This window comes from Mirounga angustirostris, unplaced genomic scaffold (genome assembly GCF_029215605.1).
Source record: "Mirounga angustirostris isolate CCGP_5_RB_7025 unplaced genomic scaffold, mMirAng1.0.hap1 SCAF_1, whole genome shotgun sequence".
Taxonomy (NCBI): domain Eukaryota; kingdom Metazoa; phylum Chordata; class Mammalia; order Carnivora; family Phocidae; genus Mirounga; species Mirounga angustirostris.
Window position 1 is genome coordinate 163,358,763 of NW_026991709.1, and position 25,025 is coordinate 163,383,787.

Consider the following 25,025-nt stretch of genomic DNA (forward strand, 5'->3'; position numbering starts at 1 on the left):
CCATCACTGATGAGTGGATAGATAAAATATGGTATATCCCACACAATGGAATATGATTCAGCCTTAAAAAAGAACGAAGTACTGACAACATGCTACAACATGGATGAACCTTGAAAACATTATGCTTAAGTGAAATAAGCCACACACGACATCTTGTAGGATTTCACTTATATTAAGTGTCCAGAAGAAACAAATATATAGAGACAGAAAGTAGTTTAGTGGTTTACCCATGGCTGGAGGTGGGTAATGTGGGACTGGGAGTGACAGCTAAGGGATACAGGGTGTCTTCTTGGGTCTTTGAAAATGTTCTAAAAGTGATTTTGGTGACGGATGGTTGCACAACTCTGAATATACTGTGAACCATTGAACTGTGCTTAAATTCAATGGTTAAAGTACATTAAATGGTGAGTTGTATGGTATGTGAATGATATATCAATGCTTTAAAATGGAAGAAATGGGGACACCTGGGTGGCTCAGTTGTTAAGCGTCTGCCTTCGGCTCAGGTCATGATCCCAGGGTCCTGGGATCGAGCCCCACATCGGGCTCCCTCCTCGGCGGGAAGCCTGCTTCTCCCTCTGCCTGCTGCTCCCCCTGGTCATGCTCACTCGCACTCTCTCTCTGACAAATAAATAAATAAAATCTTAAAAAAAAAATTTTTTTTAATTTAAAAATAAAATGGAAGAAACATTTCATGGAGGAGAGGGCGCTTGAGATGGTCTCAAAGGAATGTAAGGAATTAAGTGGAGAAGGAGCAAGTAAGAACTAGTACAAAGACTGGAAAAGTAAGGAGGAGACAGAGTGGGGAGTAGGACTTTTTTTTTTTTCTTTGAGAATTTAGGGTTTTGTTTAGTTTTTTTTTTAAGATTTTATTTATTTGATAGCAAGAGAGGGAACACAATCAGGGGGAGTGGGAGAGGGAGAAGCAGGCTTCCTGGTGAGCAGGGAGCCCGATGCGGGACTTGATCCCAGGACCCTGGGATCATGACCTGGGCCGAAGGTAGATGCTTAACAACTGAGCCACCCAGGCGCCCCAAGAATTTGGAGTTTTGTTTGAGGGTCTCATACCAGAACTTCCTGTCATCTCTAAGCCAAGCTAGACTTGAGGACAAGGAGACAAATCAAAGAGTGTCATACTGTCTTTGTTTCCTCTCTAACACTATGCCAAAGAATACCTGGATATTAGCTACGTTGCTTGCAGCCCTCTACTGGAAGACAGGATTTCTCAGCCTGTCCCAGGGCCCGTGCTGCTCCCAGAGAGGTTGCTGGAAACTGCATTGAGAATCTACAAGCCTCACCACGTGAGGAAGCAGGGCTAAAGTGATGGTCCATGGTGACATCCAGTCTTACCTCACGTATATATCAAGTGGCAGGTTTCTCTCTATTCTTTCACAGAAATTGGAGATACAAGTATGATTCCTAAAACTGGAGCAACTTGGGGGGCCTGGGTGGCTCAGTCGGTTAAGTGGTTACGTGTCTACCTTTGGCTGAAGTCATGATCCCAGGGTCCTGGGATCAACTCCCATGTCAGGTTCCCTGCTCAGCAGAGAGTCTGCTTCTCCCTCTCCCTCCGCCCCTCCTCTCCACTCGTGTTCTCTCTCTCTATCAAATTAAAATCAAAACAAAACAATAATAAAAAAAAAAGCTGGAGCAACTTGTAAGAGGGAATTTGCAGTGATTACATATTTCCTCCTTTGGTGCAGTTCCATAGCCAATCATCTAACAAGAGGCCCACAGACTTTGGTGTCCTTGTGCAAGTATGACACACAAAAGCCTCAGTCTGTTAATACAGCTGCTGTCCTTGTGAAGGACAACCTAACACTGGGGATAGAGGTCTTAGGTGGATGCCCTGGGAAACAGGCTCTGAGAGGGGGTCTGCCTGGAGGAGGTGTATGGAAGCATGCTCTCAAGTGCAATACCTATAAGAACATGAGGGCAGCTGCGGGGTCAGGCAGAGGGACAAGCTGAGCTGGGAAGCTGCTGCAACAGGGGCCTCAGCCATTCCTCCAGGGTAGCTCTGGAGCTGGGTGGCCTTGCAGGGTGGTCCCAAATCGAGGCGAGGCAGTCAGTCCTTCTTACCAAGGCAACAACTGGTTATTGGATGTGGGGCCTACCCTTGGCGAGGCAACTCCCTTTGGCGGGTGACAGAGCCCACAGACTCAGCTGTGAGCCATCAGCCGCCAACAGTCCCAGCAGCTGGAGGAACGTTTGATGTGTTTCTGGAGGGAAATCTGAATGGTGCTGAAGTCAAAAGGGTCTTCCGGACCTTTTTCAGCTGGTAAAACCTCAGACCCCCCATGATATATATAGAAGAAACGTCCAAACATGAGACATTTATATGTTAACACTTTTCTTGAGCACTTTTCTCCAAAGGTCTCACAGACGTCCTGCCCAATATGGTGGCCACCAGACACATGTAGTCACAGAGCCCTTGAAATACGACTGGTCCAAATTGAGGTGTGATGTAAGGATAGAATACACTTTCCAAAGACTTCGTATGGCAAAAAAGATGTGGAGTGTCTCAATAATTTTTTAATATTGATTGCATGTTGAAATAATTATTTGGAATACATTGGCCCAATTATTAATTATGGCCCAACATTATTAGCGCTAATATTAATACTAATTTCACCTGTTCCTTTTTTTTTTTTTTTTTAATGCGCTGCTAAACAATTGAAAATTAACATGTGCGGCTCCCATTAGAGGTCCACTGGGCAGCGCCATCACGCATGTTTCCTGACAGTCTGGATGCTGGTTTCTCTCTGCAGTGGGAAGAAGGCGGTTTCTCTCCTCATTGGATGGCTGGTAAGAACTCCATTCATTTCTTCCACTCACCCGTACCGTGCCTGGAGTAAACTCTCACAAAAGTTTGTTGAGGAAAATGACGAAGCAGGAACATCCCGTTGGGTTTCGCTTCCCTCTTGCAGACGCTGCTACGTAATTTTGTTTGTCGGATTCTTAGCTTCCCCGCAGATGGGGAAGAAGAAGAACGTGGCTGTGTCAGGGGTGTGTGAAAGGAGGAGGTCGTGATGTCATGCAAAGAAAGCAAGTGGGCAGAGATCCCACACTCAAAATGGCTACTATTCGAGCAGTCTTCATAGCCACAAGAGCTCTCTGAGCGCGTGTTCCAGGGCATTATCTAATTCAGTCCTCACAAAGTACGGCAAGAGGATATTTTCATTTTCCTCATCTTACAGGAGGGGGAAACCCGTCCCTCCAAACGCTGCCTGGCCCTGGGGGATTGGAGGTGCTGACCCTGTCCCTTGGCCAGTTGCATGTCTTTTATACTGAAAAACTGATTGGAACGAAATGAGTTGGGTTCCGATCTAGATCTTAGTTCAAGGACCAGGATGGAACTTTTTTTTTTTTTTTTAAAGATTTTATTTATTTATTTGAGAGAGACTGAGAGAGAGAGAGCATGAAAGGGGGGAGGGTCGGAGGGAGAAGCAGACTCCCTGCCGAGCAGGGAGCCCGATGCAGGACTCGATCCAGGGACTCCAGGATCATGACCTGAGCCGAAGGCAGTCGCTCAACCAACTGAGCCACCCAGGCGCCCAAGGATGGAACTTTTTAAACAGATGCATTTACACGGTGATTTAAATACTTACTTCGACCTGATTTGATCCCTGGCGTGGAAGATTCCATTTAGCTTTTTCTTCTGTAAGTACACTCGAGTTGTTTAACATAACCTTATTATGCATCTTTCCTAACTCAGAGTTAATTTTAAGGTTTCCTTTTTGGGAGGACCAGATGCTACAAATAATTTGTTTTTTCTAAATTCTGGAGCTATTCCAGAATATGAAGCTAATCGAAGCAGATAGCTGTGAATTCACTGGGAGGTGACCCATTTCCAATTCTGCAGGTTAGGTGGGGGCAGATTTGAGGTCATCTTTTCACTATTTTTTAATTAGGAGTACAGTCAAGGCTAGCATAAATGTAACGATGTCGATGGTTTTATTTAACTAGAACAACAAACATATGTTTTCCAGATATTTTTATTCAAGACCAAAAAAGCAGAAGATTATTTTCCAATAAAAGAATGAGAATTTTAGAAATGTTTAACTCATTTATAAATGTAAAATACATTTTGTTTTAAAAATATGTACTAAGCAAGCTGTTTTCATCAGGTTGTCATGTGAACCTTAAACTATGTGATTATTCTACACATGATTACATATGTACATATGATTATGTAGCTAACACTCTTCTCAATTTCTCCTTCCTTTTTATTCATAGGACAGAAGAAAAAGCATCCCCACTTTCCAGTTCCCAAATATTTCCACATAGTATCAACTTACTGAAAGGAAATACATATTCTTTCTATGCTTATGGCTCTGAGAAGCTTAATTATTAACTCAGAAAGTGACCGTGTTGCTTAAAGGGAAAGATGTGGCCTCTGGGCGTAATCAGACCTGGGTTCAAATCCGAACCCTAGTGCTTATCAGTTTTATCTTCAGCCCTCATTTATCTTCCAAGAAGCTGGGTTTCCTCTTCTGGCAAGTAGGGATAATGACTGCCTTGCAAGGGTTGGTGTAAGGCTCAGATTAACTAACTATGGTAGCATTTTATCCATCATAAAGCTTACATGCTTCTTCCCTGACGAATCCCAGTGATTAAGAGGAAGCGTGGTATACTGGCTCCAATTCTGAAGGACCACAGGGGAAAGAAGGTAACGCTGCCTAAGTATCTCCTGGTGTCCTGCACTTCACCTTAGTGCATCAAGTTCTCTATAATAACCCCTCCAGGTAGGTGGTAATGGTCCCATTTGCACTCTGCTCTTCTCACCGTACCTCTCAGATTTAAGCTCACATTTCCAATATGCTAAGTCCTCGGTGGGCTTGGGGATGATATTTATTCTAATGCTCAGTTTTCTTATCTGTAAAATGGCAGCAGTATTAATCCTGACATCACACAGTAGCACCTCAACCCCTTTTTAGAGTTAGATTAGCTCTTAATAAAAAAGTAAAAGCCCCAGGGGCGCCTGGGTGGCTCAGTCATTAAGCGGCTGCCTTCGGCTCAGGTCATGATCCCAGGGTCCTGGGATCGAGCCCCACATCAGGCTCCCTGCTAAGCGGGAAGCCTGCTTCTCCCTCTCCCACTGCCAGCCTCTCTGCCTACTTGTGCTCTCTCTCTCTGTATCAAATAAATAAATAAAATCTTTAAAAAAAAAAAAAAGTAAAAGCTCCAATGGTTACCTTTAGGATTGAATGGGACAATGTGCATAGTAACACCTAGCTCACAGTGGGAGCTCAGTAAATAATCATGACATCCGGATCTGAATTAAGTTATCTCCACTGGCATAGTGGAATGATTTTATTTTAAAACTTCTCAGCACACACATCTCTTAAAATCTGTGATAGTTCATAGAGATGGGACTGCAGAACGTCCAGGTCCCAGCCACCTTGATGAAATTATAACACAGTCCTGGAAGATTCAGTCCAAGGGTGAGTTACTCACATGGATATCAGAAATCTCGGGGTGCCTGGCTGGCTCATTCGGTGGCGTGTGCAACTCTTGATCTCGGGGTTGTAAGTTCGAACCCCACATTGGGTGTAGAAATTACTTAAAAAAAAAATCTTTAAAGAAAGAAATCTCCAGGATGGTGGCAGGGAATATGACAGAAAGGAAAATGGTGAGCAGGATTCCAAAGCCTGCAGGTGATGTAGGGAGGTCATTTGGAGAGAGTAATAAAAAAAAATATTCTGGCTCATGGCCTGGACCTCAAAGGGTGAGAGGTAAGGTCCAGGGGCAGTCATGGGAGCCAAGAAAGTACAGGTTCCACCCCTCGGCCTGTGGCAGGTGGTTGCTTTGGATGAGCTCCTGCTTTCTGCCCATTGCACAACTAGTCAACCTTGTGCTAGCCTGGCCATCTAGTTAAGAGCCACTCTGGAACTCAATTACTGCTTTTGTTGGCAGGGTGGGGAGCCTATCTGGGTCAGCTTGGCTTTATAGGGAACTTTCCAGGGGCACATATAAAGGGAAAGAATACCTTCTGGTTCCCAGGGAAGAAAAAAAAAAAAGACATCTCCCAGTGCTGGGATTTCTAAGGTGGCGAGAGAACTCTTCCTTGCTCTGTTTTGTCCAGGAAGTTTTCCTGTGCGTAAATCGAGCATTCACAGAGTCAGAGAACAAGGGTGCTCAAAACTGTTTTAGGTGGCAGAGCACCTGCATGTCAGCTTCCCTTGCAGAAGATGATGAAACACTGGCATTTCTATGCCTCATTATACAAATGACAACTTAGCTCAGAATACATTGATGGATTTCGCTTCTAGGTCGGGCTAGAAACATCTGCTTAATTAATTGTGCATACTGTTATAAAATAAAATCACAGCTGTAAGCTTACTGGCTCATGGGAGAAACAAGCTATTGAACTACTCAGGATCCAGTTTCCAAGTATCTCCACAACATTCATTTCCAGTATTCACTTGCCAGTAAGTTTGGATATTCTGCTAGTACTTGATAACAGTCATCAAAGAAAAGAAAAACGTCGGGAGAAAAAAAATTAACAAAATACTAGACTTTAGCTTTTTTTTTTTTTTTTTTAAGGCAAACCAAAAAGGAAATAAGATCACATGTAAGGTACTTTGGAGTCAGAAAGACCTGAGTTTATGTTTTGTTTCTTTGGTGTCTTAGGTAGGCACCATGCCCATCATGGGGCTTGAACTCACAACCCTGCGATCAAGACCTGAGATCAAGAGTCAGATGCTCCACCGACTGAGCCATCCAGGTGCCCTGAAAAGACCTGGGTTTAAATCAAAAGTATTAGCTGTGTGACAGTGGGCAAGTTACTTAATCTCTTGGAACTTGCTTGCTTCCTCTTCTTTAAGATGGAGAAAATACCTCCTTGGCAGGATTAGTCTCAAGATTAGCATTCATGTATGTGAGGTCCCTGGTGCCGTGCCAAGCCCACAGTAGGAGGCTTAATAAAGGACAAGTATTGTTAGCATTTGGGGCATCAGAATGCTTTGTCCAGCTCCCGAAACACCAGTGTTCCATCGGTAGGGAAAAACTAAGCTAGAAAAGGCCTAGAGACAATTGAATTGTGTCCCCCATGCAACAGATGAGGCAACAGAGACTCACAGATGATCCCAAAGTCACCCAGCCAGTTTGCCGTGAGCCGGGCATAGAATCCCAACTCCCAGCGGCTTCACTGCCCTGCTGTGCTGTTCTCTTCAGCAAACCCAGAGCCTTTCTCCCAACGGCCCACGTTGTCCCTGGAGGCCACCGGCTGTGGCACGTGTGCTCTTTTGGTAGACAGCCAGGAGGAGAGAGTGTGCAGTGACTCACCAGGTGAGCCCATCCCCAGTCCCTAGTTACTGCTCCTGTTAGAGAAAACACCCCTCCCGACTGCCCACATGTCTGTGTTTCTTGTTATGTTTAGTCCTCCCGCCGTGGCTTTGCTCTGTTCGGAGAATTTGTCCAGGTAGGTGTCTTGTCCCCCCATGAGGCCGCAGCTTGGGAGGCTGATGTTGTGGCCAGTTGGAGCAGGGAGGGGCCCGGGCGCTCGGGCTGGCCTGGGAGGCAGAGCGGGGAGGCTGGCTACCTGCCTCAGGGCTCCAGAGAGCAGGTTGGGGCAGAGGAGTGGAGGGAGGCGTGTCAGCACTTGTCTGCAAGTCACCAGGGAGAGAGAGACACCTGGTACAAGAGGAGGCAGAAGGAACACGAAAGAAGCCAGGTGCACCTTGGGGGCCATGCATAGTTTTTACTACCTTCAAGACCGTCTTTATTATTTCAAACATAGCTCCATGCCTTCAAAGACTGTGGTCTTCCGCCCCCACCCCCATCCTGGCCATGGGCCACTCCTGTCCTCCACCTTCCTGCTTGGAGGCTCGGGCTGGGGTGGCTGGCCCGCCAATCATGTTCTTGAACTTCTATTATGTCACCAGCAGCCAATCAGAGTGGCTGATTAGTATGCGATAACCGGTGTTACTACCTTGGGTTGACATAATCCTAGCCAAGAGCAAAGAAGCTTGACAGTTTTTGTCAGCAGGCAGAACTTTTTAAACGGCTGTTTGAAAGCCTGCATATTTTTATAGGGCCACTCATAAACCTGCTCTGTGTCTCCACCCCTTGCTGACTGTTGAGCCATCTGCACACCAGGGTAAAAAAAACTGATATGCAAAGCCTACAGCAGACACCGAGCGAGACCAAGAGAGGCATTTGCTCCTAACTTTGCTGCTCCATCCTACCTGAGGAGTGCCTCAGGGGGTGCCCTGAACACATTCTTCTTTACTTAAATTACTTTATTTTTACTTAAATTCACTGGAATCAGGCTTTCCCGTCTCAGATCAAACGGTGTTTTGCCGTTTGTCCTTGTGACCTTGTTACCTTGTGACCTTGTGACCTAGGCTTCTCCTTGCCTGGGCTGTGGGTTCCTTGGCAGGATTGTCGATAGTATAGACTCTGTCTCTCCCATCTTGCTGACACAAGGGCCTGCAGAGAACTCTAGTCCACCTGGTTTTATTTATTTATTTATTTTAAGAATGTATTTATTTGAGAGGGAGCATGAGAGAAAGAGAGCACGAGCCGGGGAGTGGGGGGGCAGAAGGAGAAGCAGACTCTCCAAGGAGCAGATAGCCTGATGTGGGACTTGATCCAGGACCCTGCGATCATGACCTGAGCCGAAGACAGACACGTAACCAACTGAGCCACCCAGGCGCCCCTCCACCTGGTTTTATAAATAAAGTTTTATTAGGACATAGCTAGGCTTACACATTTGAGTATTGTCTATGGCTGCTTTCATGCTACAGGAGTAGAGTTGAGACATTGTAACAAAGATCAGGTTTTGGCAAGACCAAAATATTTGCTATTTGGTCCTTCACAGAGTTTGCAAACCTCTTAATTCATCTACCTCGCTGCCCCCAGAGTGATCTCTCAAGCTTCAAATGCAATCATGCCATTCTTCTTCAAAACAAAAACAAGAAAACTCAAAATCAGCAGTCTGTAAACAGAGCTCCTTGGTGTGCTCTCCATCACCTGCCCACACCCCCTTCCTTCCCTCCTGTGCACCCTTCACCTCTGCCCTTGCTCAGCTCTGACATCACCAGTTACGCCTTTGTCCATGGTGTGCCTGATGCCTGGAATGCCCTCCCACTTTCTCTATCTGCCAAACCCCTTAACAACCTTTAACACCACATTCAAATATCACCTCCCCTCTGCACCTTCTTACATGCCCAGCAGAATTAATTGCTCCTTCCTCTATGCTCCCGTAGCTCTTTGGACAGATGTATGCCATTGTATTGACCAAATGGGGTTGCGTGATGTGTTTATGTGTTTGTCTGTACCACTAGACAGTGAACTACTGGAGATCAAGGACCTTGTCTCATTGCCTTTCTGCCTCTGACCGGAACGAAGATGAATCATCTGGATGTTACAAGTAAGTCAGAAACAGACCTTTATAAAAGTCCCAGGAACCTGACCGTAATGTCTTATCTGTGCCACCTCTTCTGATTGACTATCTCGTTTCTTCTCATCTCCATACTTCCTGGTAACTGAAATATCATAGGTGCTCAGAAAATGTCTCCCTGAGTGAGTGTGTAAATGGTATAAAATAACATGTGTTTTTTTTTCTATTCTAACATCAAAATGCAGTAAACATATTGTCACATTTACTTTATCGTCAAGTACATTCAGGACTTTTAAAAGAAGTCTACCTTCGGGGCACCTGGGTGGCTCAGTTGGTTAAGCAGCTGCCTTTGGCTCAGGTCATGATCCCAGGGTCCTGGGATCGAGCCCCACTTTGGGCTCTCTGCTTAGCAGGGAGCCTGCTTCTCTCTCTCCCTCTGCTCCTCCCCCTGCTCATGCTCTCTCTCTCTCAAATGAATAAATAAAATCTTAAAAAAAGAAGAAGTTGGGGCGCCTGGGTGGTTCAGTCATTATGCGTCTGCCTTTGGCTCAGGTCATGATCCCAGGATCCTGGGATCGAGCCCCACATCGGGCTCCCTGCTCAGCGGGAAGCCTGCTTCTCCCTCTCCCACTCCTCCTGCTTGTGTTCCCTCTCTCGCTGTGTCTCTCTCTGTCAAATAAATAAATAAAATCTTAAAAAAAAAAGTCTACTTCATCTAAAGATATGCAAATGACCAATAAGCACATGAAAAGATGGTCAACATCATTAGCCATTAGGGCAATACAAATCAAAACTACAATGAGATCCCACTTCACACCCACCAGAATGGCTGTAATCGAAAAGACAGACAGTAACAAGTGTCTGTGAGGATGGGGAGTAATTGGAACCTCCTATGTTGCTGATGAGACTATGACACAGTGCAGATGCTGTAGAAAACAATTTGACAGGTCCATAGTTACCAAGTGACCCAGTAATTCCATTCCCAAGTATATCCTCAAGAGGAATGAAATCATGCAACCACACAAAAACATGTACAGTAATATTCATAGCAGCATTATTATTAATAGCAAAAGTGTGGGGCACCTGGGTGGCTCAGTCAGTTAGGCATCTGAATTCAGTTCAGGTCATGATCCCAGGGTCCTGGGATTGAGCCCTGCATTGGGCTCCGTGCTAAGCGGGGAGTCTGCTTGTCCTTCTCCCTCTGCCCCTCACCTCTGCTCATGCTCTCTCTCTCTCTCACTCTGTTCTCTCTCTCTCTCAAAGAAATAAATAAAATCTTTTAAAAAATAATAGCAAAAATGTACAATGAAAATGTCCATTGACTGATAAATGGATAAATAAAATGTGGTATATTGCATACAATGAAATATTATTCAACCTTAAGAAGGAATGAAATTCTGACACATGCTACAAGATGTATGAACCTTGAAGACATGCTCAGTGAGAGAGAAGCCAGTCACAAAATGCCATGTACTATAAAATCATGTATATATAGAACGTTCAGAATAGACAAATCCATAGAGACAGAAAATAGATTAGTGGTAGCCTGGGTTTAGTGGGGATGAGGGTGGGGGAGGAGATGAGCAGGAACTGCTAAAAGGTAGGGAGTTGCTCTTTGGGCTGATGAAAATCTTATGGAATTAGACATTGGTGATGGTTGTATAACTCTGAATGTACTAAATCATTGAACAGTACACTTTAAGTGGGTTAATTTTATGGTAGTGGATTATATGTTGTTGTTATTGTTGAAGTACTCTGCAACAAGTAGAGCTAAAATTGGTGAATTCTATCAATTTAACTTCCTGGTTGGGAAATTGTACTACAGTTGTGCAAGATGTTACCACTGAGAGAAACTGAGTAAAAAGGTGCATGGGATCTCTCTCTATTCTTTATTACAATTGCATGTGAATCTACAATGATCTAAAAATAAAAAAAATTTAATTTAAAAACATACTCTACCTCTTTCCTATTTCTCTCCTCCCCAAATAAGAATTTCCCAGAGCATCATGTCAATGTTCCTTAAATGATATTGCTATTTGATGGCATCTTTTACTTGTTAGAAACCACAGACCTAGCTCATAGACAGATGAATTTTTCAAAAGCTGACCAAAGTGTTGGATGTAACAAAAATATATTTATCGTCTCCAAAAAGTGAAAAAACCTAAAATCATTAATGAATGTTTAAAGATTTTTATTTATTTATATATTTGAGAGAGAAAGTGAGCGAGCAAGTGAGAGAACACGAGCAGGGGGCTGGGGGTGATGGGGAGAGGCAGAGGGATAAGCAGACTCCAGGGTCATGACCTGAGCCGAAGGCAGAGGCTTAACCAACTGAGCCACCCAGGTGCCCCATTAATGAATATTTAAATGGCTACCCAATATGATCTTATATCAAATAGTGAGCTGCAACTCAGCTCATTTATTTCTGTGTGTGTGTGTGTGTGTATTATATGCATAATATTTAATGTGGGATATTAGGAGGATTCAAACCAGAGGTGACTTGGTTTTGAATCTTGTCTTTTACCTCTTATAAATAAGTTTTTAACTTCTTTGAATCTCAATTTCATTTTCCATAAAAAGAAAATTATTGTATCTACTTCATAGACTTGTTGTGAAGGTTAAAATTACAGGGATAACTAATGCATGTAAAAGGCTCAGTAGAGTATCTGCCCCATTATAAGGGCTCAAAAAATGGTAATTATTATGATGATGATAATACCAGGCGTGGCAATTTATGCACTGTTATCTCTGATGTGTATTTGTAGGTGACTGGAGCTGGTGTTAAGAGCCCTAAGCCCAGTAGGTCTTGGGCCCACTTGATAATGGGCTTGTACTTCACCAGAGCCAGAGAAAAGGCTTCTATTGTCACTCTGCTACAGGATCAATAGAAAGAGGAGAACAAAGGCCTGGTTCCATTGGAGGCTCAAGCTAATATTATTTTAAATGAAAGCTACAAAAACAGTGTGGGAAAAAATACAGGAGGGGTGAGGCCAGCTAAGGTTTGCATCCTGAGGTCAGTTAGTGGTTGATTGAGTCATGAAGCATTTCATACAAATCATGATCTGACAATCTGTCTTTTCCCTGCAAAAACTCAGGATACCTATTCTAAAAAAGCTTTTTTTTTTTTTTAAAGGAATGTGTGTGATTTGTGGTGTCTTATATGTGAAAATGTTTGTATATGACTTAAATTACATTAGTTATACATTTACTCTTTATTGAAAAGAGACATCGGCACCTGCCTGGCAAACCTGAGCTTTAAGATTGTGTACGATCATGTAACCTTTGGGATAACTGTTTGGGACATCTCTGCAAACATGCGTCAGGGCCTGGCACTGATGTACCTATAAAATGTAACAAACAACAACAACAAAACCCACAGGGGGGAAGAAAAACAATGAGAGAGATGTATAATAAATAAAAATCAGTGATTCTGTGAATGTTTTATCTTATCATTCAGAGATAATATTAACACAAAAATGATAATGAAGGTCATCTTCATGTTTCTGGCACTTGTAAAAGATATTTTTAGAAAAACAGTATAACAGTAGAAATATCACTAATATACTAGGCAATACAAAGATTAGAAACGAAAAGATCTAGGGTTCTGATACTTACCTATTGTGTAACTGCAGCCAAGTCACTTAAACCCTCTGTGCTTCACTTTCCTCATCTGTAAGAAATGAATACTAATATGTACCTCATGGGTTTGGAATTTTATTCAAATATAAGGTAACATTATAGGAAATTATAGAGAATATCCGCAGTTGTGGGCTGTTTACAGATAACCCAGGATCACAGAATTGTATTATTATTATTTTGTATTATATTGTTTCACATTTTAGGCCAAAATTAGAACAGGGAGTAAAAATTCCAGAACAATAGAAGGATACCACTAGATGAAACTAATTTACCAATTTTTCCATGTTTTGTCTTTCAAGAGCTTTAAGATCTTCGATTCATGAAAGAGAAATTTGTGTCCACATTGGGAGGCAAATGTTCATCAAATAATAGTGAGTGCCTGAAGTGCTAGGTAAGGAGGGGTCATGCAGCAAGGCCTGGGCTATAAGAGAGAGTTCTCTGATTGTGATGTTCAGCATGGGAACAGGAAGGGTAGGATAGATAAGAATTAGGTGTTCATTGGCCTTACATTTCCAAAAAGAGGGATACTGCATTAGCACGGGGGAGGGGGGGAAGCAAAGGAAGATTATGATATATCTAGAAGACAGCAATGGGAGTCTGAGATGAAATCATTTGACAAACATTAACTAAGCACCTGTTTTGTGCCAGACTTTGTACAAGGCACTGGGGATGGAGGGATGAATGGGTCTGTATTCCTCAGTATTCTAGACAAGAGGCCTTGGAGTGTGTAGACTGAGGTTCAAATCCTGGATGTGCCACTTGACCTATAACTTTGGGTAAGTGGTGGAGTCAGCCATGGAAACACAATATCACATAACAGGTGGGCTAAGAGAGGTACGTACAGAAGATCTGGGAGGCTTCTAGTCAAGATGATGTCATAAGGTCATACTTTGAGGCTTTCCTCTGCTTCAAATATATGAAATGATAGATAAAGTATAAAAGAGAAAGGAAAAAATGGCCACACTAAAAAATACAATAAGGGGTGCCTGGGTGGCTCAGTCGTTAAGCGTCTGCCTTCGGCTCAGGTCATGATCCCAGGGTCCTGGGATCGAGCCCCACATCGGCCTCCCTGCTCAGCGGGAAGCCTGCTTCTCCCTCTCCCACTCCCCCTGCTTGTGTTCCCTCTCTCGCTGTGTCTCTCTCTGTCAAATAAATAAATAAAATCTTTTAAAAACAAATAAAATAAAAAATACAATAAATATCTCTGTGGAGCAAAAATGGAAGAAATCTAGTGTAATAAATGGGCCTTCAGGGGGCTCTGGATGGGGAAGCAGGAAGAGGTGACCAGGGATCAGGCTTTTGTGTAGCAACAGAAATGACAAGGGCACCAAGCAAGGTGAAAGGCCAGACTCCAGCAACTGGAAACTGCTGGACAGGAAAGGAGCCTGGGGTGGTCAAGAGGAAAAACACACTCTTAAAATGAATGTGCAAACCAAAATTCCCAAAGTCTATAAAGAAAATCAATGTGGGAGTGCCTGGCTGACACAGTCAGTAGAGCATGCAACTCTTGATCTCAGGGTTGTAAGTTCAAGCCCCACATTGGGTGTAGAGATTACTTAAAAAAATATATTAAGAAAAAAAAAACGCTAAAACACAGAGCCAAACAAAATCAACAATCAAGAGATGAATTCATTCCAGGTAAAATGAAAATAAGCAACCTGAAGATAACTTTAAGATGATTATGTTTACAGTCCTCTAAGGGATAGAAGGAGAAACAGTATCTATTTTTTTGTAAAAGGACAAAATATTAAAAAATAAAAATGGGAAGAAATGAAAAAGTGGATATGAAAGAGAAGAAAATGCTGAAAATGAAAAATAAAACTATTTACAATGAAGTATTAATAAAGAATAGAAAAGGAAGCTCCTAATTCAGTGGGTAGTAGAGCTCAGGAGGAAAAGTTGAGTTGCTTTAAGGCTTATAGGTGCCACCAGAGAGGGAACTCCTTAGTGTGTTTTGGAATGTTATACTTACTGTTGGGTTGTCAGAAAAGGCAGTAGGCTGGCCTCCTAGCTTTGGGGAGAAAAGTAGGCAATTGCTTACATTATAGAGAAGAAAACAAGCTTTGTTTGACAATGAAGTTACTGCCTTAAATTGAAAAGCTTCCTGAGAGGACAGCAACTTGCCCACCCAGAAATACTATAATAGCAAGTTCTGGAAATATTATCATTGGGTCCATCATCTTTGTGTGGGTTTTCTGCTGAGGAATGTTTTCTTTTTTTCTGATTTATAGAATTTGGTTTTTGCCTAGATGCTTCAACCTGGAAGGTGGAGGAGCTGGGGTGGGGTGAAGGAAGGAGTTTTTATTGAGCCACACACTGTACTTGTTTTCCACACATGTTCTCATTGATCCACACACCAACTCTGGAAGTCAGCTCTTTTTATCCCCATGTTGCAATGAGGAAACGGAGACTCCAAAAGTTTAATGTAGGTCAATCAAATTTTCCGGGAGGTAGTGGAGGGGGGGCGGGATCTGAAGCCATGTCTTCCTGTCCCAGTGCACACGAGGCTCCATCTCACCACCCTGAGATCATGACCTGAGCCAAAATCAAGAGCTCAACGCTTAACCAACTGAGCCACCCAGGAGCCCCTGGAACCCTTCACATCTTAACTTGACTGACAGAGTCCTGCATGATCTGGCCCCACCGAGCTGTCCTGCCTCTGTATATTGCTCTCCTTCTTGCTCTCTGTCCTGCTGGCAACTTGGACTTTGCTGTCTCCTGCCTTCATAATGCTTTTCTTTCCTTCTTGTACAGGCCTCACTCCTACTCAACCCCCAGGCCTCAGTTAGATATCAACTTTTCAGAGAAGCATCCTCCGTCCTCCTAAGACTGAGTTGAGACCTTTGTTGTATGCTCCCATGGCTCTCTGTACACCGCCCTTAATAAACTCTAGTAAACTCTAGTTGCTTCTTAAATATCCCCCTTCCCAACTACACTCAGTCCCTCACCGACTGGGACTGTACCATTCTTGTCCACTAACATATCCTGAGCACCTACTCAGGGAACAGACATATAAGACACTCTCAGTGAGTACATGTTCTCTGCATGAATGATTTTCACACTATACTTAAGTGCTGACATGCCCAGTGATTGAAGGGAAGTGACACAGAATTGCTTCTAAATCGCAGAATCAGAGCAAAGATTAAACAACCCTGTGATTTACTTCGGAGTGACTTTTAGATGGAGAGCTCCTTATGTTCTGAAGAATAAGTTAAAAAGCATTGTCATTTTGCTGCCTGGAGCGGGCAGTTAATCAAACCCCAGTGGAGCCCGATTCCCAGGCGGGGAATAAACAAGGTGACATCATGGTGACACATTCCCAAGGGATCGTGCAAGTTGTCAGCTCTGTTTGCTGGTTGGAAGAGGCTGTCTTTGCTGTCTTGGGCTGCTAATCATCTTTGTAAGGCTTATGATTCTGAAGGTCTCCAGAGATGGGTGACAAACTTCAGTCTTCCAGCTCCTTCCCCCTCCATGTGACTCTCAGGATCTAGCCTGGCTCTCTGGGGTGGTGCCCTCCGCTGCACACGCAGAGCTCCAGGAGACCAGTACCTCTGCTTACTGGTTTCCGAATGCTGTGTACACTCAGAATGTCCCCTCACCTGCACTGCGGTGTAACCACTCACATCCTTCTAACAAACCTTCAGTGTTTGTAAAACTCTCCCACTTTCTCTCTGTTGTTTGATCATGGACCTTTTTTTTTTTTTTTTAAGATTTTATTTATTTATTTGACAGAGAGAGACACAGTGAGAGAGGGAACACTAGCAGGGGGAGTGGGAGAGGGAGAAGCAGGCTTCCCACAGAGCAGGGAGTCCTGGATGTGGGACTCGATCCCAGGACCCTGAGATCATGACCTGAGCTGAAGGCAGACACTTAACAACTGAACCACCCAGGCGCCCTTGATCATGGATCTTATGCTCATTGAGGAAAGAAGATAGATTGAAATTGCAGTGTTTTATGACATGTTATATATACACACAGACTCAGCTTGGTGAACTGGGCAAGTATTTTAACCTCTTGGTGCTTCACTTCTCTGTGGAGTAGAATAGTAATAGTAACTACTTGGTAGGAGGTTTGCCAAGGTTAATTAAGCTAATACATGTACAGAGCTATCCTAGTTCCTGGCACATTGGTAATCAGTAAATATTTAGCTGTTTCTATTACTATTATTATTATTATATTTCATGAGAGGAAATGTGGTCTATTTGAAAGAACAGGGGCTCTGAAATCAGAAGACTGGGTTTCTATCTTGGATCATCTTGGATCTATCAAGCTGTGTGACTTCAGGGAGCCTCAAGTTGGTCATTTATAGGATAGTGGTTAATACTACCAGCCCCCTAAGAACCATTGTGAATATTAACCAAAGGACTATCTGGAAAACATCTAGTGAAGGCCAGGCATGGGGAGGACACCCAGTAAAGGATAGCTCCTGCTTATTACTCCGCATAGAAAATGCATCACTTCCAATACATAATGAATGAGAATTGCATTCAAGCTAACCAGTAAAGAGAAGTCAAGGAAGAAGGGAAAGATAATGCTCTCAGACACTGTTGGTAGCATCCTGCAAATGACTCCGGAATTAGAACTGTTTACTGAGTATCTCAAGGGCAAGAAAGAGAGCTAACATCTATTGAGTACCTACTATGTGCCAGGCACTTTATATAAGTCCATTTGAGCCCCTAAAGATGTGCAAGGAAGGGATTATCGCTCTATTTTACTGATAATAAGATAGATACAATGATTGCTAAGTTCTCAGTGAGTAAACAGTAAAGCTGGAGTTCTAAGCCAGGACTGTGTGATGCCCAAACACCGCTTTTCTGCCCATTATAAAATACTCAAACAGCTGATGTCTGTTGTAAGGACAAATAGACAGTAGTGAGGAGCTGGGCAGGGGAGTGTGTTGGGGTGAAATCATTGCAGGTAATGAGACCAATGTGGTGTATTATAGAAGCATGAGCAAGCAGATGCTCTACAGGACTGGAGAAGTCCATCTGGGGAAGGTGAGAGTTGAGGCAGGAGAGGTGTAAGAGAGGACAGCAGGTGGTGAGGGTCTTTTGCAGCCCTGGGACCCCTTCACAGTGACAGGAGAGGTTCATCATCAAGCAGCCTTAGCATTGGCCATTGAGTATACATTGGTCCTGGTCTTCAAGTTCAAGCTGAACATTCCTACCTGACCACTTGCAGAGTGCTCAGAGTGCTCACAGCTGGTTCTCCTCATCTCAGTTCCTTTTCTCAGCTCCTGCACAGGAATGTGTCCTCTGCCATGGGTGCTTGGACACCCACGCCATCTCCTCACGGTCTTGCAGTCCCTTAGCCCTTTCCCATTCCCTCCCCAGGATCCCGCTCTTCCTAGTTTCAGCCTGGATCCTCAGGGCAGGGCTGTGAGTGGCCTGGGAGCTGTAAGTTGTGTCAAGGAGGCGTCTATAAGTTCCAGACTTTCCACAAAACTGAGAGAGTGACCCTCTCTGCCTATCTTCTACTTCCATGCATTGTTATGCTTCCTCTCATCTCTTTCTCTGCCTTCAATCCAGTTCCCAAGACTTGCTTTTGTTATCCCAGCCAAGGCATCTGCCAAGGCCTGGAAGAACAGTGTGGGGGAGGAAGGGAGAGAAAGTGGATCCCGCCACCCCACGAGGGGTCAGACTTCCCCAGTTGCATCCTGGGCAGAGTCACGTGTTAGCAGGTTCACCTGGGCAGTCAGTGTGAAGAGCACATTTGACGGGAACAGGACTCAGTAGGGGGCTGTGGCAGCCATCCATGGAAGAGCTGTGGTCATCTGGCTTAGCACTGTCATCTGGTTCAGGCAGGAGAGTGAGGAAAAGAGATTTGAAAAATATTTCGGAGGTTTAAAAAAAATTGGTAATTGATTGACTGTACGAGGTGAGGGAGAGGGAGGGACTCACAGTGACACTCAGGTTTCTAGGTTGGATGTCTGGGTAGCAGGTAGTGTTTTTACCTGAGCTGGAGAGATAGCACATGGAGCGGATGGGAGGGGAGGCTGCAGGAGGGCTTTGCACAAGTCTGAGGAGCCCGTGGGACACAGAGGGTCCAGCCTGTGTTTGATACATGAGTCCAAAGCCCCAGAGAAAGGTCTCAACTGCCAACTAAGAGCAAGGAAGACCCACCACTCCCCCACCCACCCAGGTAGAATGAGAAGAGCAAGGGGCCAAGGAAAGAAGCTGAGAGAACAGTAACACTTAAGGCTCAGGTAGAGAAAAAGCAGCTCACAAAAACCCACAAAGACATACAAGAGACATATGAGGAGACTCGGGGCTTCCCAGTGTGTAGAGAATAAATCTGAACTCCTTACTGCTGCCCACAGAGCCCAGCAAGATCCTGCCCTGCCCACGTACCTCCTTGTCTTTTGCTCTTCCTTACTCAGATCAGACACAGGACTTTCCTCTGTTCTTGGGTGCACTAAGTGCAATCCTGTTTTAGGTCTGCTCCTTCTGACATTCATCACTTTCCAGGGTCTTTTTTTTGAAAAACAAAAAACATTTTATTAAGGTGTGATTGACATGTAAAAAGCTGTGCAGATTTAATGTATACAATTCAGTGAGTTTAGGGATAAGTGTATACCTGTGACTATCACCACCATGGAAGCCATAAATGGATTCATCACCTCCCAAAGCTTCCTCTGCCTCCCTTTATTATTATTATTTTTGTTTGTTCGTTTGTGGTAAGAATAAATAACATAAGATCTATCCTTTTAGCAAAATTTAAGTATACAATATGGTATTGTTAACTACGATCTCCGGAAATTATTGATCTTGTATAACTGAAACTTTGTACTCTTTGACTATCACTTCTGCCATTTCTCCCTCTCCCAGCCCCTGGCAACCACCATTCTATTACCTCCTTCTATGACTTTTACTATTTTAGATTCCCCACATCAGTGGAATCATGCAGCATTTGTCTTCTTAGGTCTGGCTTATTTCACTTATTATAATGTCCTCTAGGTCCATCCATGTTGGTGCAAATGGCAAGATTTCCTTCCTTCTTTTTTTTTTTTTTTTTAAGATTTATCTATTCATTTGAGAGAGAGAGTGCGCACACAAGCAGGGGGAGGGGCAGAAGGAGAGGGAGAGAGAGAATCTCAAGCAGACTCCACACTGAGTGTGGACCCGACATGGGGCTTGATCTCACGACCCCGAGATCATGGCCTGAGTTGAAACCAAGAGTCAGATGCTTAACCGACTAAGCCACCCAGGCGCCCCTCCTTCTTTTTTAAGAGTGTAAAATAGTCCATTGTTTATATATATCATATTTTCTTTATCCATTCATCCATCGATAGACATTTCGGTTGTTTCCATATCTGGGCTACTGTGAATAATGCCGGGCAGCCATTTTTTACCATCCTGTCACTTCCTCTTGATTTACTTCCTTTATAGCTCATGGGCCTATCTAAAATCTTTGGAACATTTCCTTGTTCATTTGCCTCTCTCCATGTTCCCCACTAAAATTAAGCTTCATAAGGACAGTTAGCTTGTCTGCCTTGTTCACCTGTGTGTGCTCAGGACCCACCTGAGGGTCTGGCACGTGTAGTACACACTCAGTAAGTATCTGCAAAATGAATGAATGGGCCAGAAGAGGGTGATGTCACAGCAGCCTAGGACAGTGGTTCTCAATCGGGACTGCTTGCATCAAAGTCACCCACGAAGCCTTGTAAACGTATAGATGCCTGTCCCTTGCGCTAACCTCATACCCACAGAATCTGAACCCGTGAGCATTGATAAGTGTAAAGTTCTCCACTTTGATGTCTTCAGATGACAGCCAGGGTTGAGAACCCTTAGAGTGAGGAATTTCAAGAAGGATCAACAGTGGCAAAGGCTATAGGGAGTTTCAGTGAGCTAAGGACTGAACAAGGTCCAGACTTGATGTTCTTTAGGGTTGAGCCAGTCATTTCAAAGTGTAGAGGAAGCTGCTCAGGAGGAAATGTGCTGACTGCCTTTCAGGTTCTACCTACCAATGCTGCCCTGACTGTCCTTTGGGGGATTCATTCTCCCCTGTTCTCGACCATGTGGTTTGGTGGGTCTGACCCTAGCAGAGCAAGTGCTTACTGGTCACAGTAATGTGCTTGCCTCCCACAGCATTTGGCTCAGGGCTCGACCGATGAGCAGATCACAGCCAAGAAGCTGCTTGCTCAGGCTTCTGAGTAAAAGTCTCTTCTGGAAACTCCTAGAAAAGACTCTTTCTGTTCCTCTGGATGTCGTGGTATGAGAGCAACTTGGACCTATGGTAGCCATTTTGCCACCACAAAACAGAACGTGGAGCCTGCAGATAAACCAGGTCCACGGGAGAGAGAGCTGAAGAAGGCAGTAACTGGGGCCTTGGTGACGGGTGAGATCCTTGGAAACAAGCCCTGTCTGGAGCTAGTTCCCTCTGAACGTTTCAGTTGCAAGAGTGAACAAATTCTTATGGGTGAAAAAGAGTCCTGACCAATACAACTATTATGTCAGCCTGTACATCTGGCCAGGTGAGAGGGAACTGGGCTTTAGCTTGCTGATGCTCAGACCCATCAGTCGCTTTTACTGAAGGAGGATGTCAAGCCAAGCCACAAGCCTTTAGTTACCAGAATGGTGTGAGCAGCCAGAACAACTAGTAAATATTTTAGACATAGGTCTAAAAGGGTTGGAGCCTATTGTGGGCTTGATTCTGGAAAGAGGATCTTTTATATCTGCCTCAATAGAGAGAAAGCTTTTTAGAAATAGACATCCCCTGAAGTCTTTTGCTCACGTGGGCACAAAACTGATGCCAAGATGTTCCAATATCGAATATGGCCACAGTAGTCTTAAAAGCCAAAGTCAATTCTTGCCATCCTCAGAAACCAACATGAAACAGACAGATCCAGCAGATCTCAGGCTACTTTGGGTGTGAATGAATACCCCCTCTTGCTTCATATCTGAATGCTATACATCTGTTTTGGATTGTACATTGTGTTTATGTGTTTATGCTTTGATTCACAGCATTTCTCATGTTATGGAATTGGTTTGTGTTGAACACAACTGTAAATAAAAAGAAATAAATGGCTGGGGTGCCAGGGTGGCTCAGTCAGTTAAGCATCTGCCTTAGACTCAGGTCCTGATCCTGGCATCCTGGGATCGAGCCCCACGTAGGGCTCCCTGCTCAGTGGAGAGTCTACTTCTCCCTCTCCCTCTGCCCCTCTCCTCCGCTCATGCTCTCTCTCACTCTCTCTCTCAAATAAAGAAATAAAATCTTAAAAAAGGAAGAAAAAGAAAAGGAAGGAAAGAAAGAGAGAAAGAAAAGAAGGAAGGAAAGAAAGAGAGAGAGAAATAAAGAAAGAAAGAGAAAAAGAATGAAAAGGAAGGAAGGAAAGAAGAAAGAAAGAAAGAAATGGCTGGAAGAGAAAAAAAATCTGCCAACAGATCCTGACCCTCTGTAGTAACCAATGGACTAGCCAGTCCATTGTCCCTGTGCCTTAACTATATAGGTTGGAGTTGCAGAGAACTCAGGGGCCCTCTGGGGGACCCTAATCATTGTAAAGCAAAGGAAACAGGTTTTGGTGGCCAGGACCCAAGGCATATGAATACAGGGTTCCAGTTTCCAGGTATGTAGTCAAAAGAGTATGAGGTTCAAACCCTAGTTCAACCACTTTCTGGCTGTGTGACAAGTCGGTTATTTAGCAAATCTGAGACTCTTTGCTCAATCCTAAGCATGAGTACAATGAAATTTACTCCCTAGGGTGTTGAGGGTCAAATGATAGCACATAGGTGTAAGTGCCAAGCAGAACCCCCTCTAAGCTCTCATTTTGGTAACAAAATAATTGCCGTGGGTTCAAATCTCATGCTTTCCCTTGTACCATCCAGATGACTCCTCTGGTAACTCCCACTGAAGAGAACTCTCAAAAAAAAATGTCAATTTCTCTTTCTTTTCTTCATCATTTTACTACTGCATGTAAGAGTACAAAACACATTAACATTAATATGAGACATTGAGGCTGAAGAGTGGGATTCTAGTGTTTGATATGTAAATACTGTGTCCCACTAATGTTTTTCCAACTTTATTGAAGTATAATCTAGATCTATTTCAAGTGTATGGCTTAAGGACTTTTGACAAATGCATACGTCTATGAAACCACCAATCAAGATAAAACTATTTCCACCATTCCAGAAAGTTCCTTCATGCCTCTTTACAGTCATTCCCTTCAGCCTTATCCCTGGTAACCACTGAACTCATTTCTATCACCACATATTAGATTTGTCTTTTCTGGAATTTCATGTAGATGAAATCATATAGTATGTAGTCTTTTATACCTCGGGGTTTTTTCCTCAGCATAATGTTTTGAGATCCTTCCATGTTGTTACATGTATTAGTGGTTCATTCCTTTTATCGTTGAGGAGTGTTCCATTGTATGGATGGATCACAATTTGTTTTTTTTATCTATTTACCTGTGTTTTTAAAAATATTTTATTTGACAGAGCGAGCAAGAGTACACGAGCACAAGCGGTGGGGGGGTGGGCAGCAGGCAGAGGCAGAGGGAGAAGCAGACTTCCCACGGAGCGGGGAGCCCAATGTGGGACTCGAACCCAGGACCTGGGAACCATGAGCCGAGCCTAAGGCAGACGCTTAACCTACTGAGCCACCCAGTCGCCCCTATTTACGTGTTGATGGACATTTAGCTTGTTTGTGGTCTTTGACTATTATAAGCAAAGCTGCTCTGACATTGTGTGCCAGTCTTTTTGTAACATTTCATTTCTGTTGGGTATATATCTGGCTTGAGAACTGCAGGGTCACATGATAAGTGTATATTTAAATTTTTAAATGTTTATAGAGAGGGTCAAACAGCACATGAGAACTCTAATCACTTTACATCTTTCCTGGCACCTGATACTGTTTTAGCCATTCTAGCAGATATGAAATGGTGACTCATTGTGATTTGTTACTTACTCAAAAAAAAAAAAAAAAAAAAACTGTGTTAAAATACACATAACAGGGGCGCTGCGTGGCTCAGTCCGTTAAGCATCCGATTCTTGATTTCAGCTCAGCTCTTGGTCTCAGGGATGTGAGATCGAGCCCCATCTCTGGCTCCTCACTCACCATGGAGTCTGCTTAAGAACCTCTCTCTCCTGGGCACCAGGGTCCTGGGATCGAGCCCTGCTTCGGGCTCCAGGCTCCCTGGGGAACCTGCTTCTCCCTCTTCCGCTGCCCTTCCTCCTTCCCCTGCTCGTGCTCTCTCTCTTGCTTTCTATCTTAAATAAATAAAATCTTAAAAAAAAAAAATTCTCTCTCTCCCTCTCCCCACTCACACACACACTTTCCCTCTAAATAAATAAATAAAATCTTCATAAAAAATACACATAACATAAAATTTACATCTTAACCATTTTTTTAAAGAATCTATTTTTTTTAAGATTTTATTTATTTATTTGACACAGAGAGAGAGAGAGAGAGACGGTGAGAGAGGGAACACAAGCAGGGGGAGTGGGAGAGGGAGAAGCAGGCTCCCCTCTGAGCAGGGAGCCCAACACGGGGCTCAATCCCAGGACCCTGGGATCAGGACCTGAGCCAAAGCAGACACTTAACAACTGAGCCACCCAGGCGCCCCTTAATCATTTTTAAGTGTAAAGTTCAGTGGCACATTCAGTACACTCACATTGTTGTGCAACCATCACCACCGTCCATCCTCAGAACACTTTTCATCTTGCAAAACTGAAACTCTGTATCCATTCAACAATAACTCCCATTCTCTGGCAACCACGATTCTACTTTTCCATCTCTATGAATCTGACTACTCTAACTACCTCATATAAGTGAAATCATATAGTATTTGTCTTTTTCTGACTGGCTTATTTCACTTAGCATAGTGTCCTGAGGTTTCATCCATGTAGCATGTGTTAGAATTTCCTTCCTTTTTAAGGCTGAATCATATTCCATCGTGTGTGTAAACCACATTGTGCTTATCCATTCATCCTCCATGGACACTTAGGTTGCTTCCTGCCACCTTTTAGTTATAGTGAATATTGCTGATATAACATGGGTGTACAAACATCTCTTCGGAGACCCTGCTTTCAATTAGTTTCATTTT

At 43.7% G+C, this 25,025-nt stretch overlaps 2 protein-coding genes across 10 annotated transcripts in view; both read left to right on the top strand.

Annotated features, from left to right (window-relative positions):
* Nucleotides 1-25,025, top strand: part of TAMM41 (TAM41 mitochondrial translocator assembly and maintenance homolog) — an 88,116-nt gene that overhangs the window by 53,943 nt on the left and 9,148 nt on the right. For 5 of the 8 annotated variants that reach the window (XM_064592271.1, XM_064592278.1, XM_064592283.1 and 2 more), the window contains one exon: nucleotides 2,701-2,802. The gene's annotated coding sequence lies outside the window, so the exon portion shown is untranslated. Of the gene's footprint in view, nucleotides 1-2,700; nucleotides 9,374-13,281; nucleotides 13,374-25,025 lie in introns of those variants that run through there. The other 3 variants (XM_045861822.3, XM_064592251.1, XM_064592262.1) reach the window with 2 other exon arrangements.
* The window catches only part of VGLL4 (vestigial like family member 4), a 194,499-nt gene continuing 172,201 nt past the window's right edge, over nucleotides 2,728-25,025 (top strand). Inside the window, exons 1-2 of one of the 2 annotated variants that reach the window (XM_054504597.2) lie at nucleotides 2,728-2,802; nucleotides 9,288-9,373. In XM_054504597.2, coding sequence (XP_054360572.1) covers nucleotides 2,746-2,802; nucleotides 9,288-9,373 — 143 coding nt within the window. In that variant the 5' untranslated portion in view covers nucleotides 2,728-2,745. Of the gene's footprint in view, nucleotides 2,803-4,692; nucleotides 4,743-9,287; nucleotides 9,374-25,025 lie in introns of those variants that run through there. The other variant, XM_064592232.1, reaches the window with a different exon arrangement.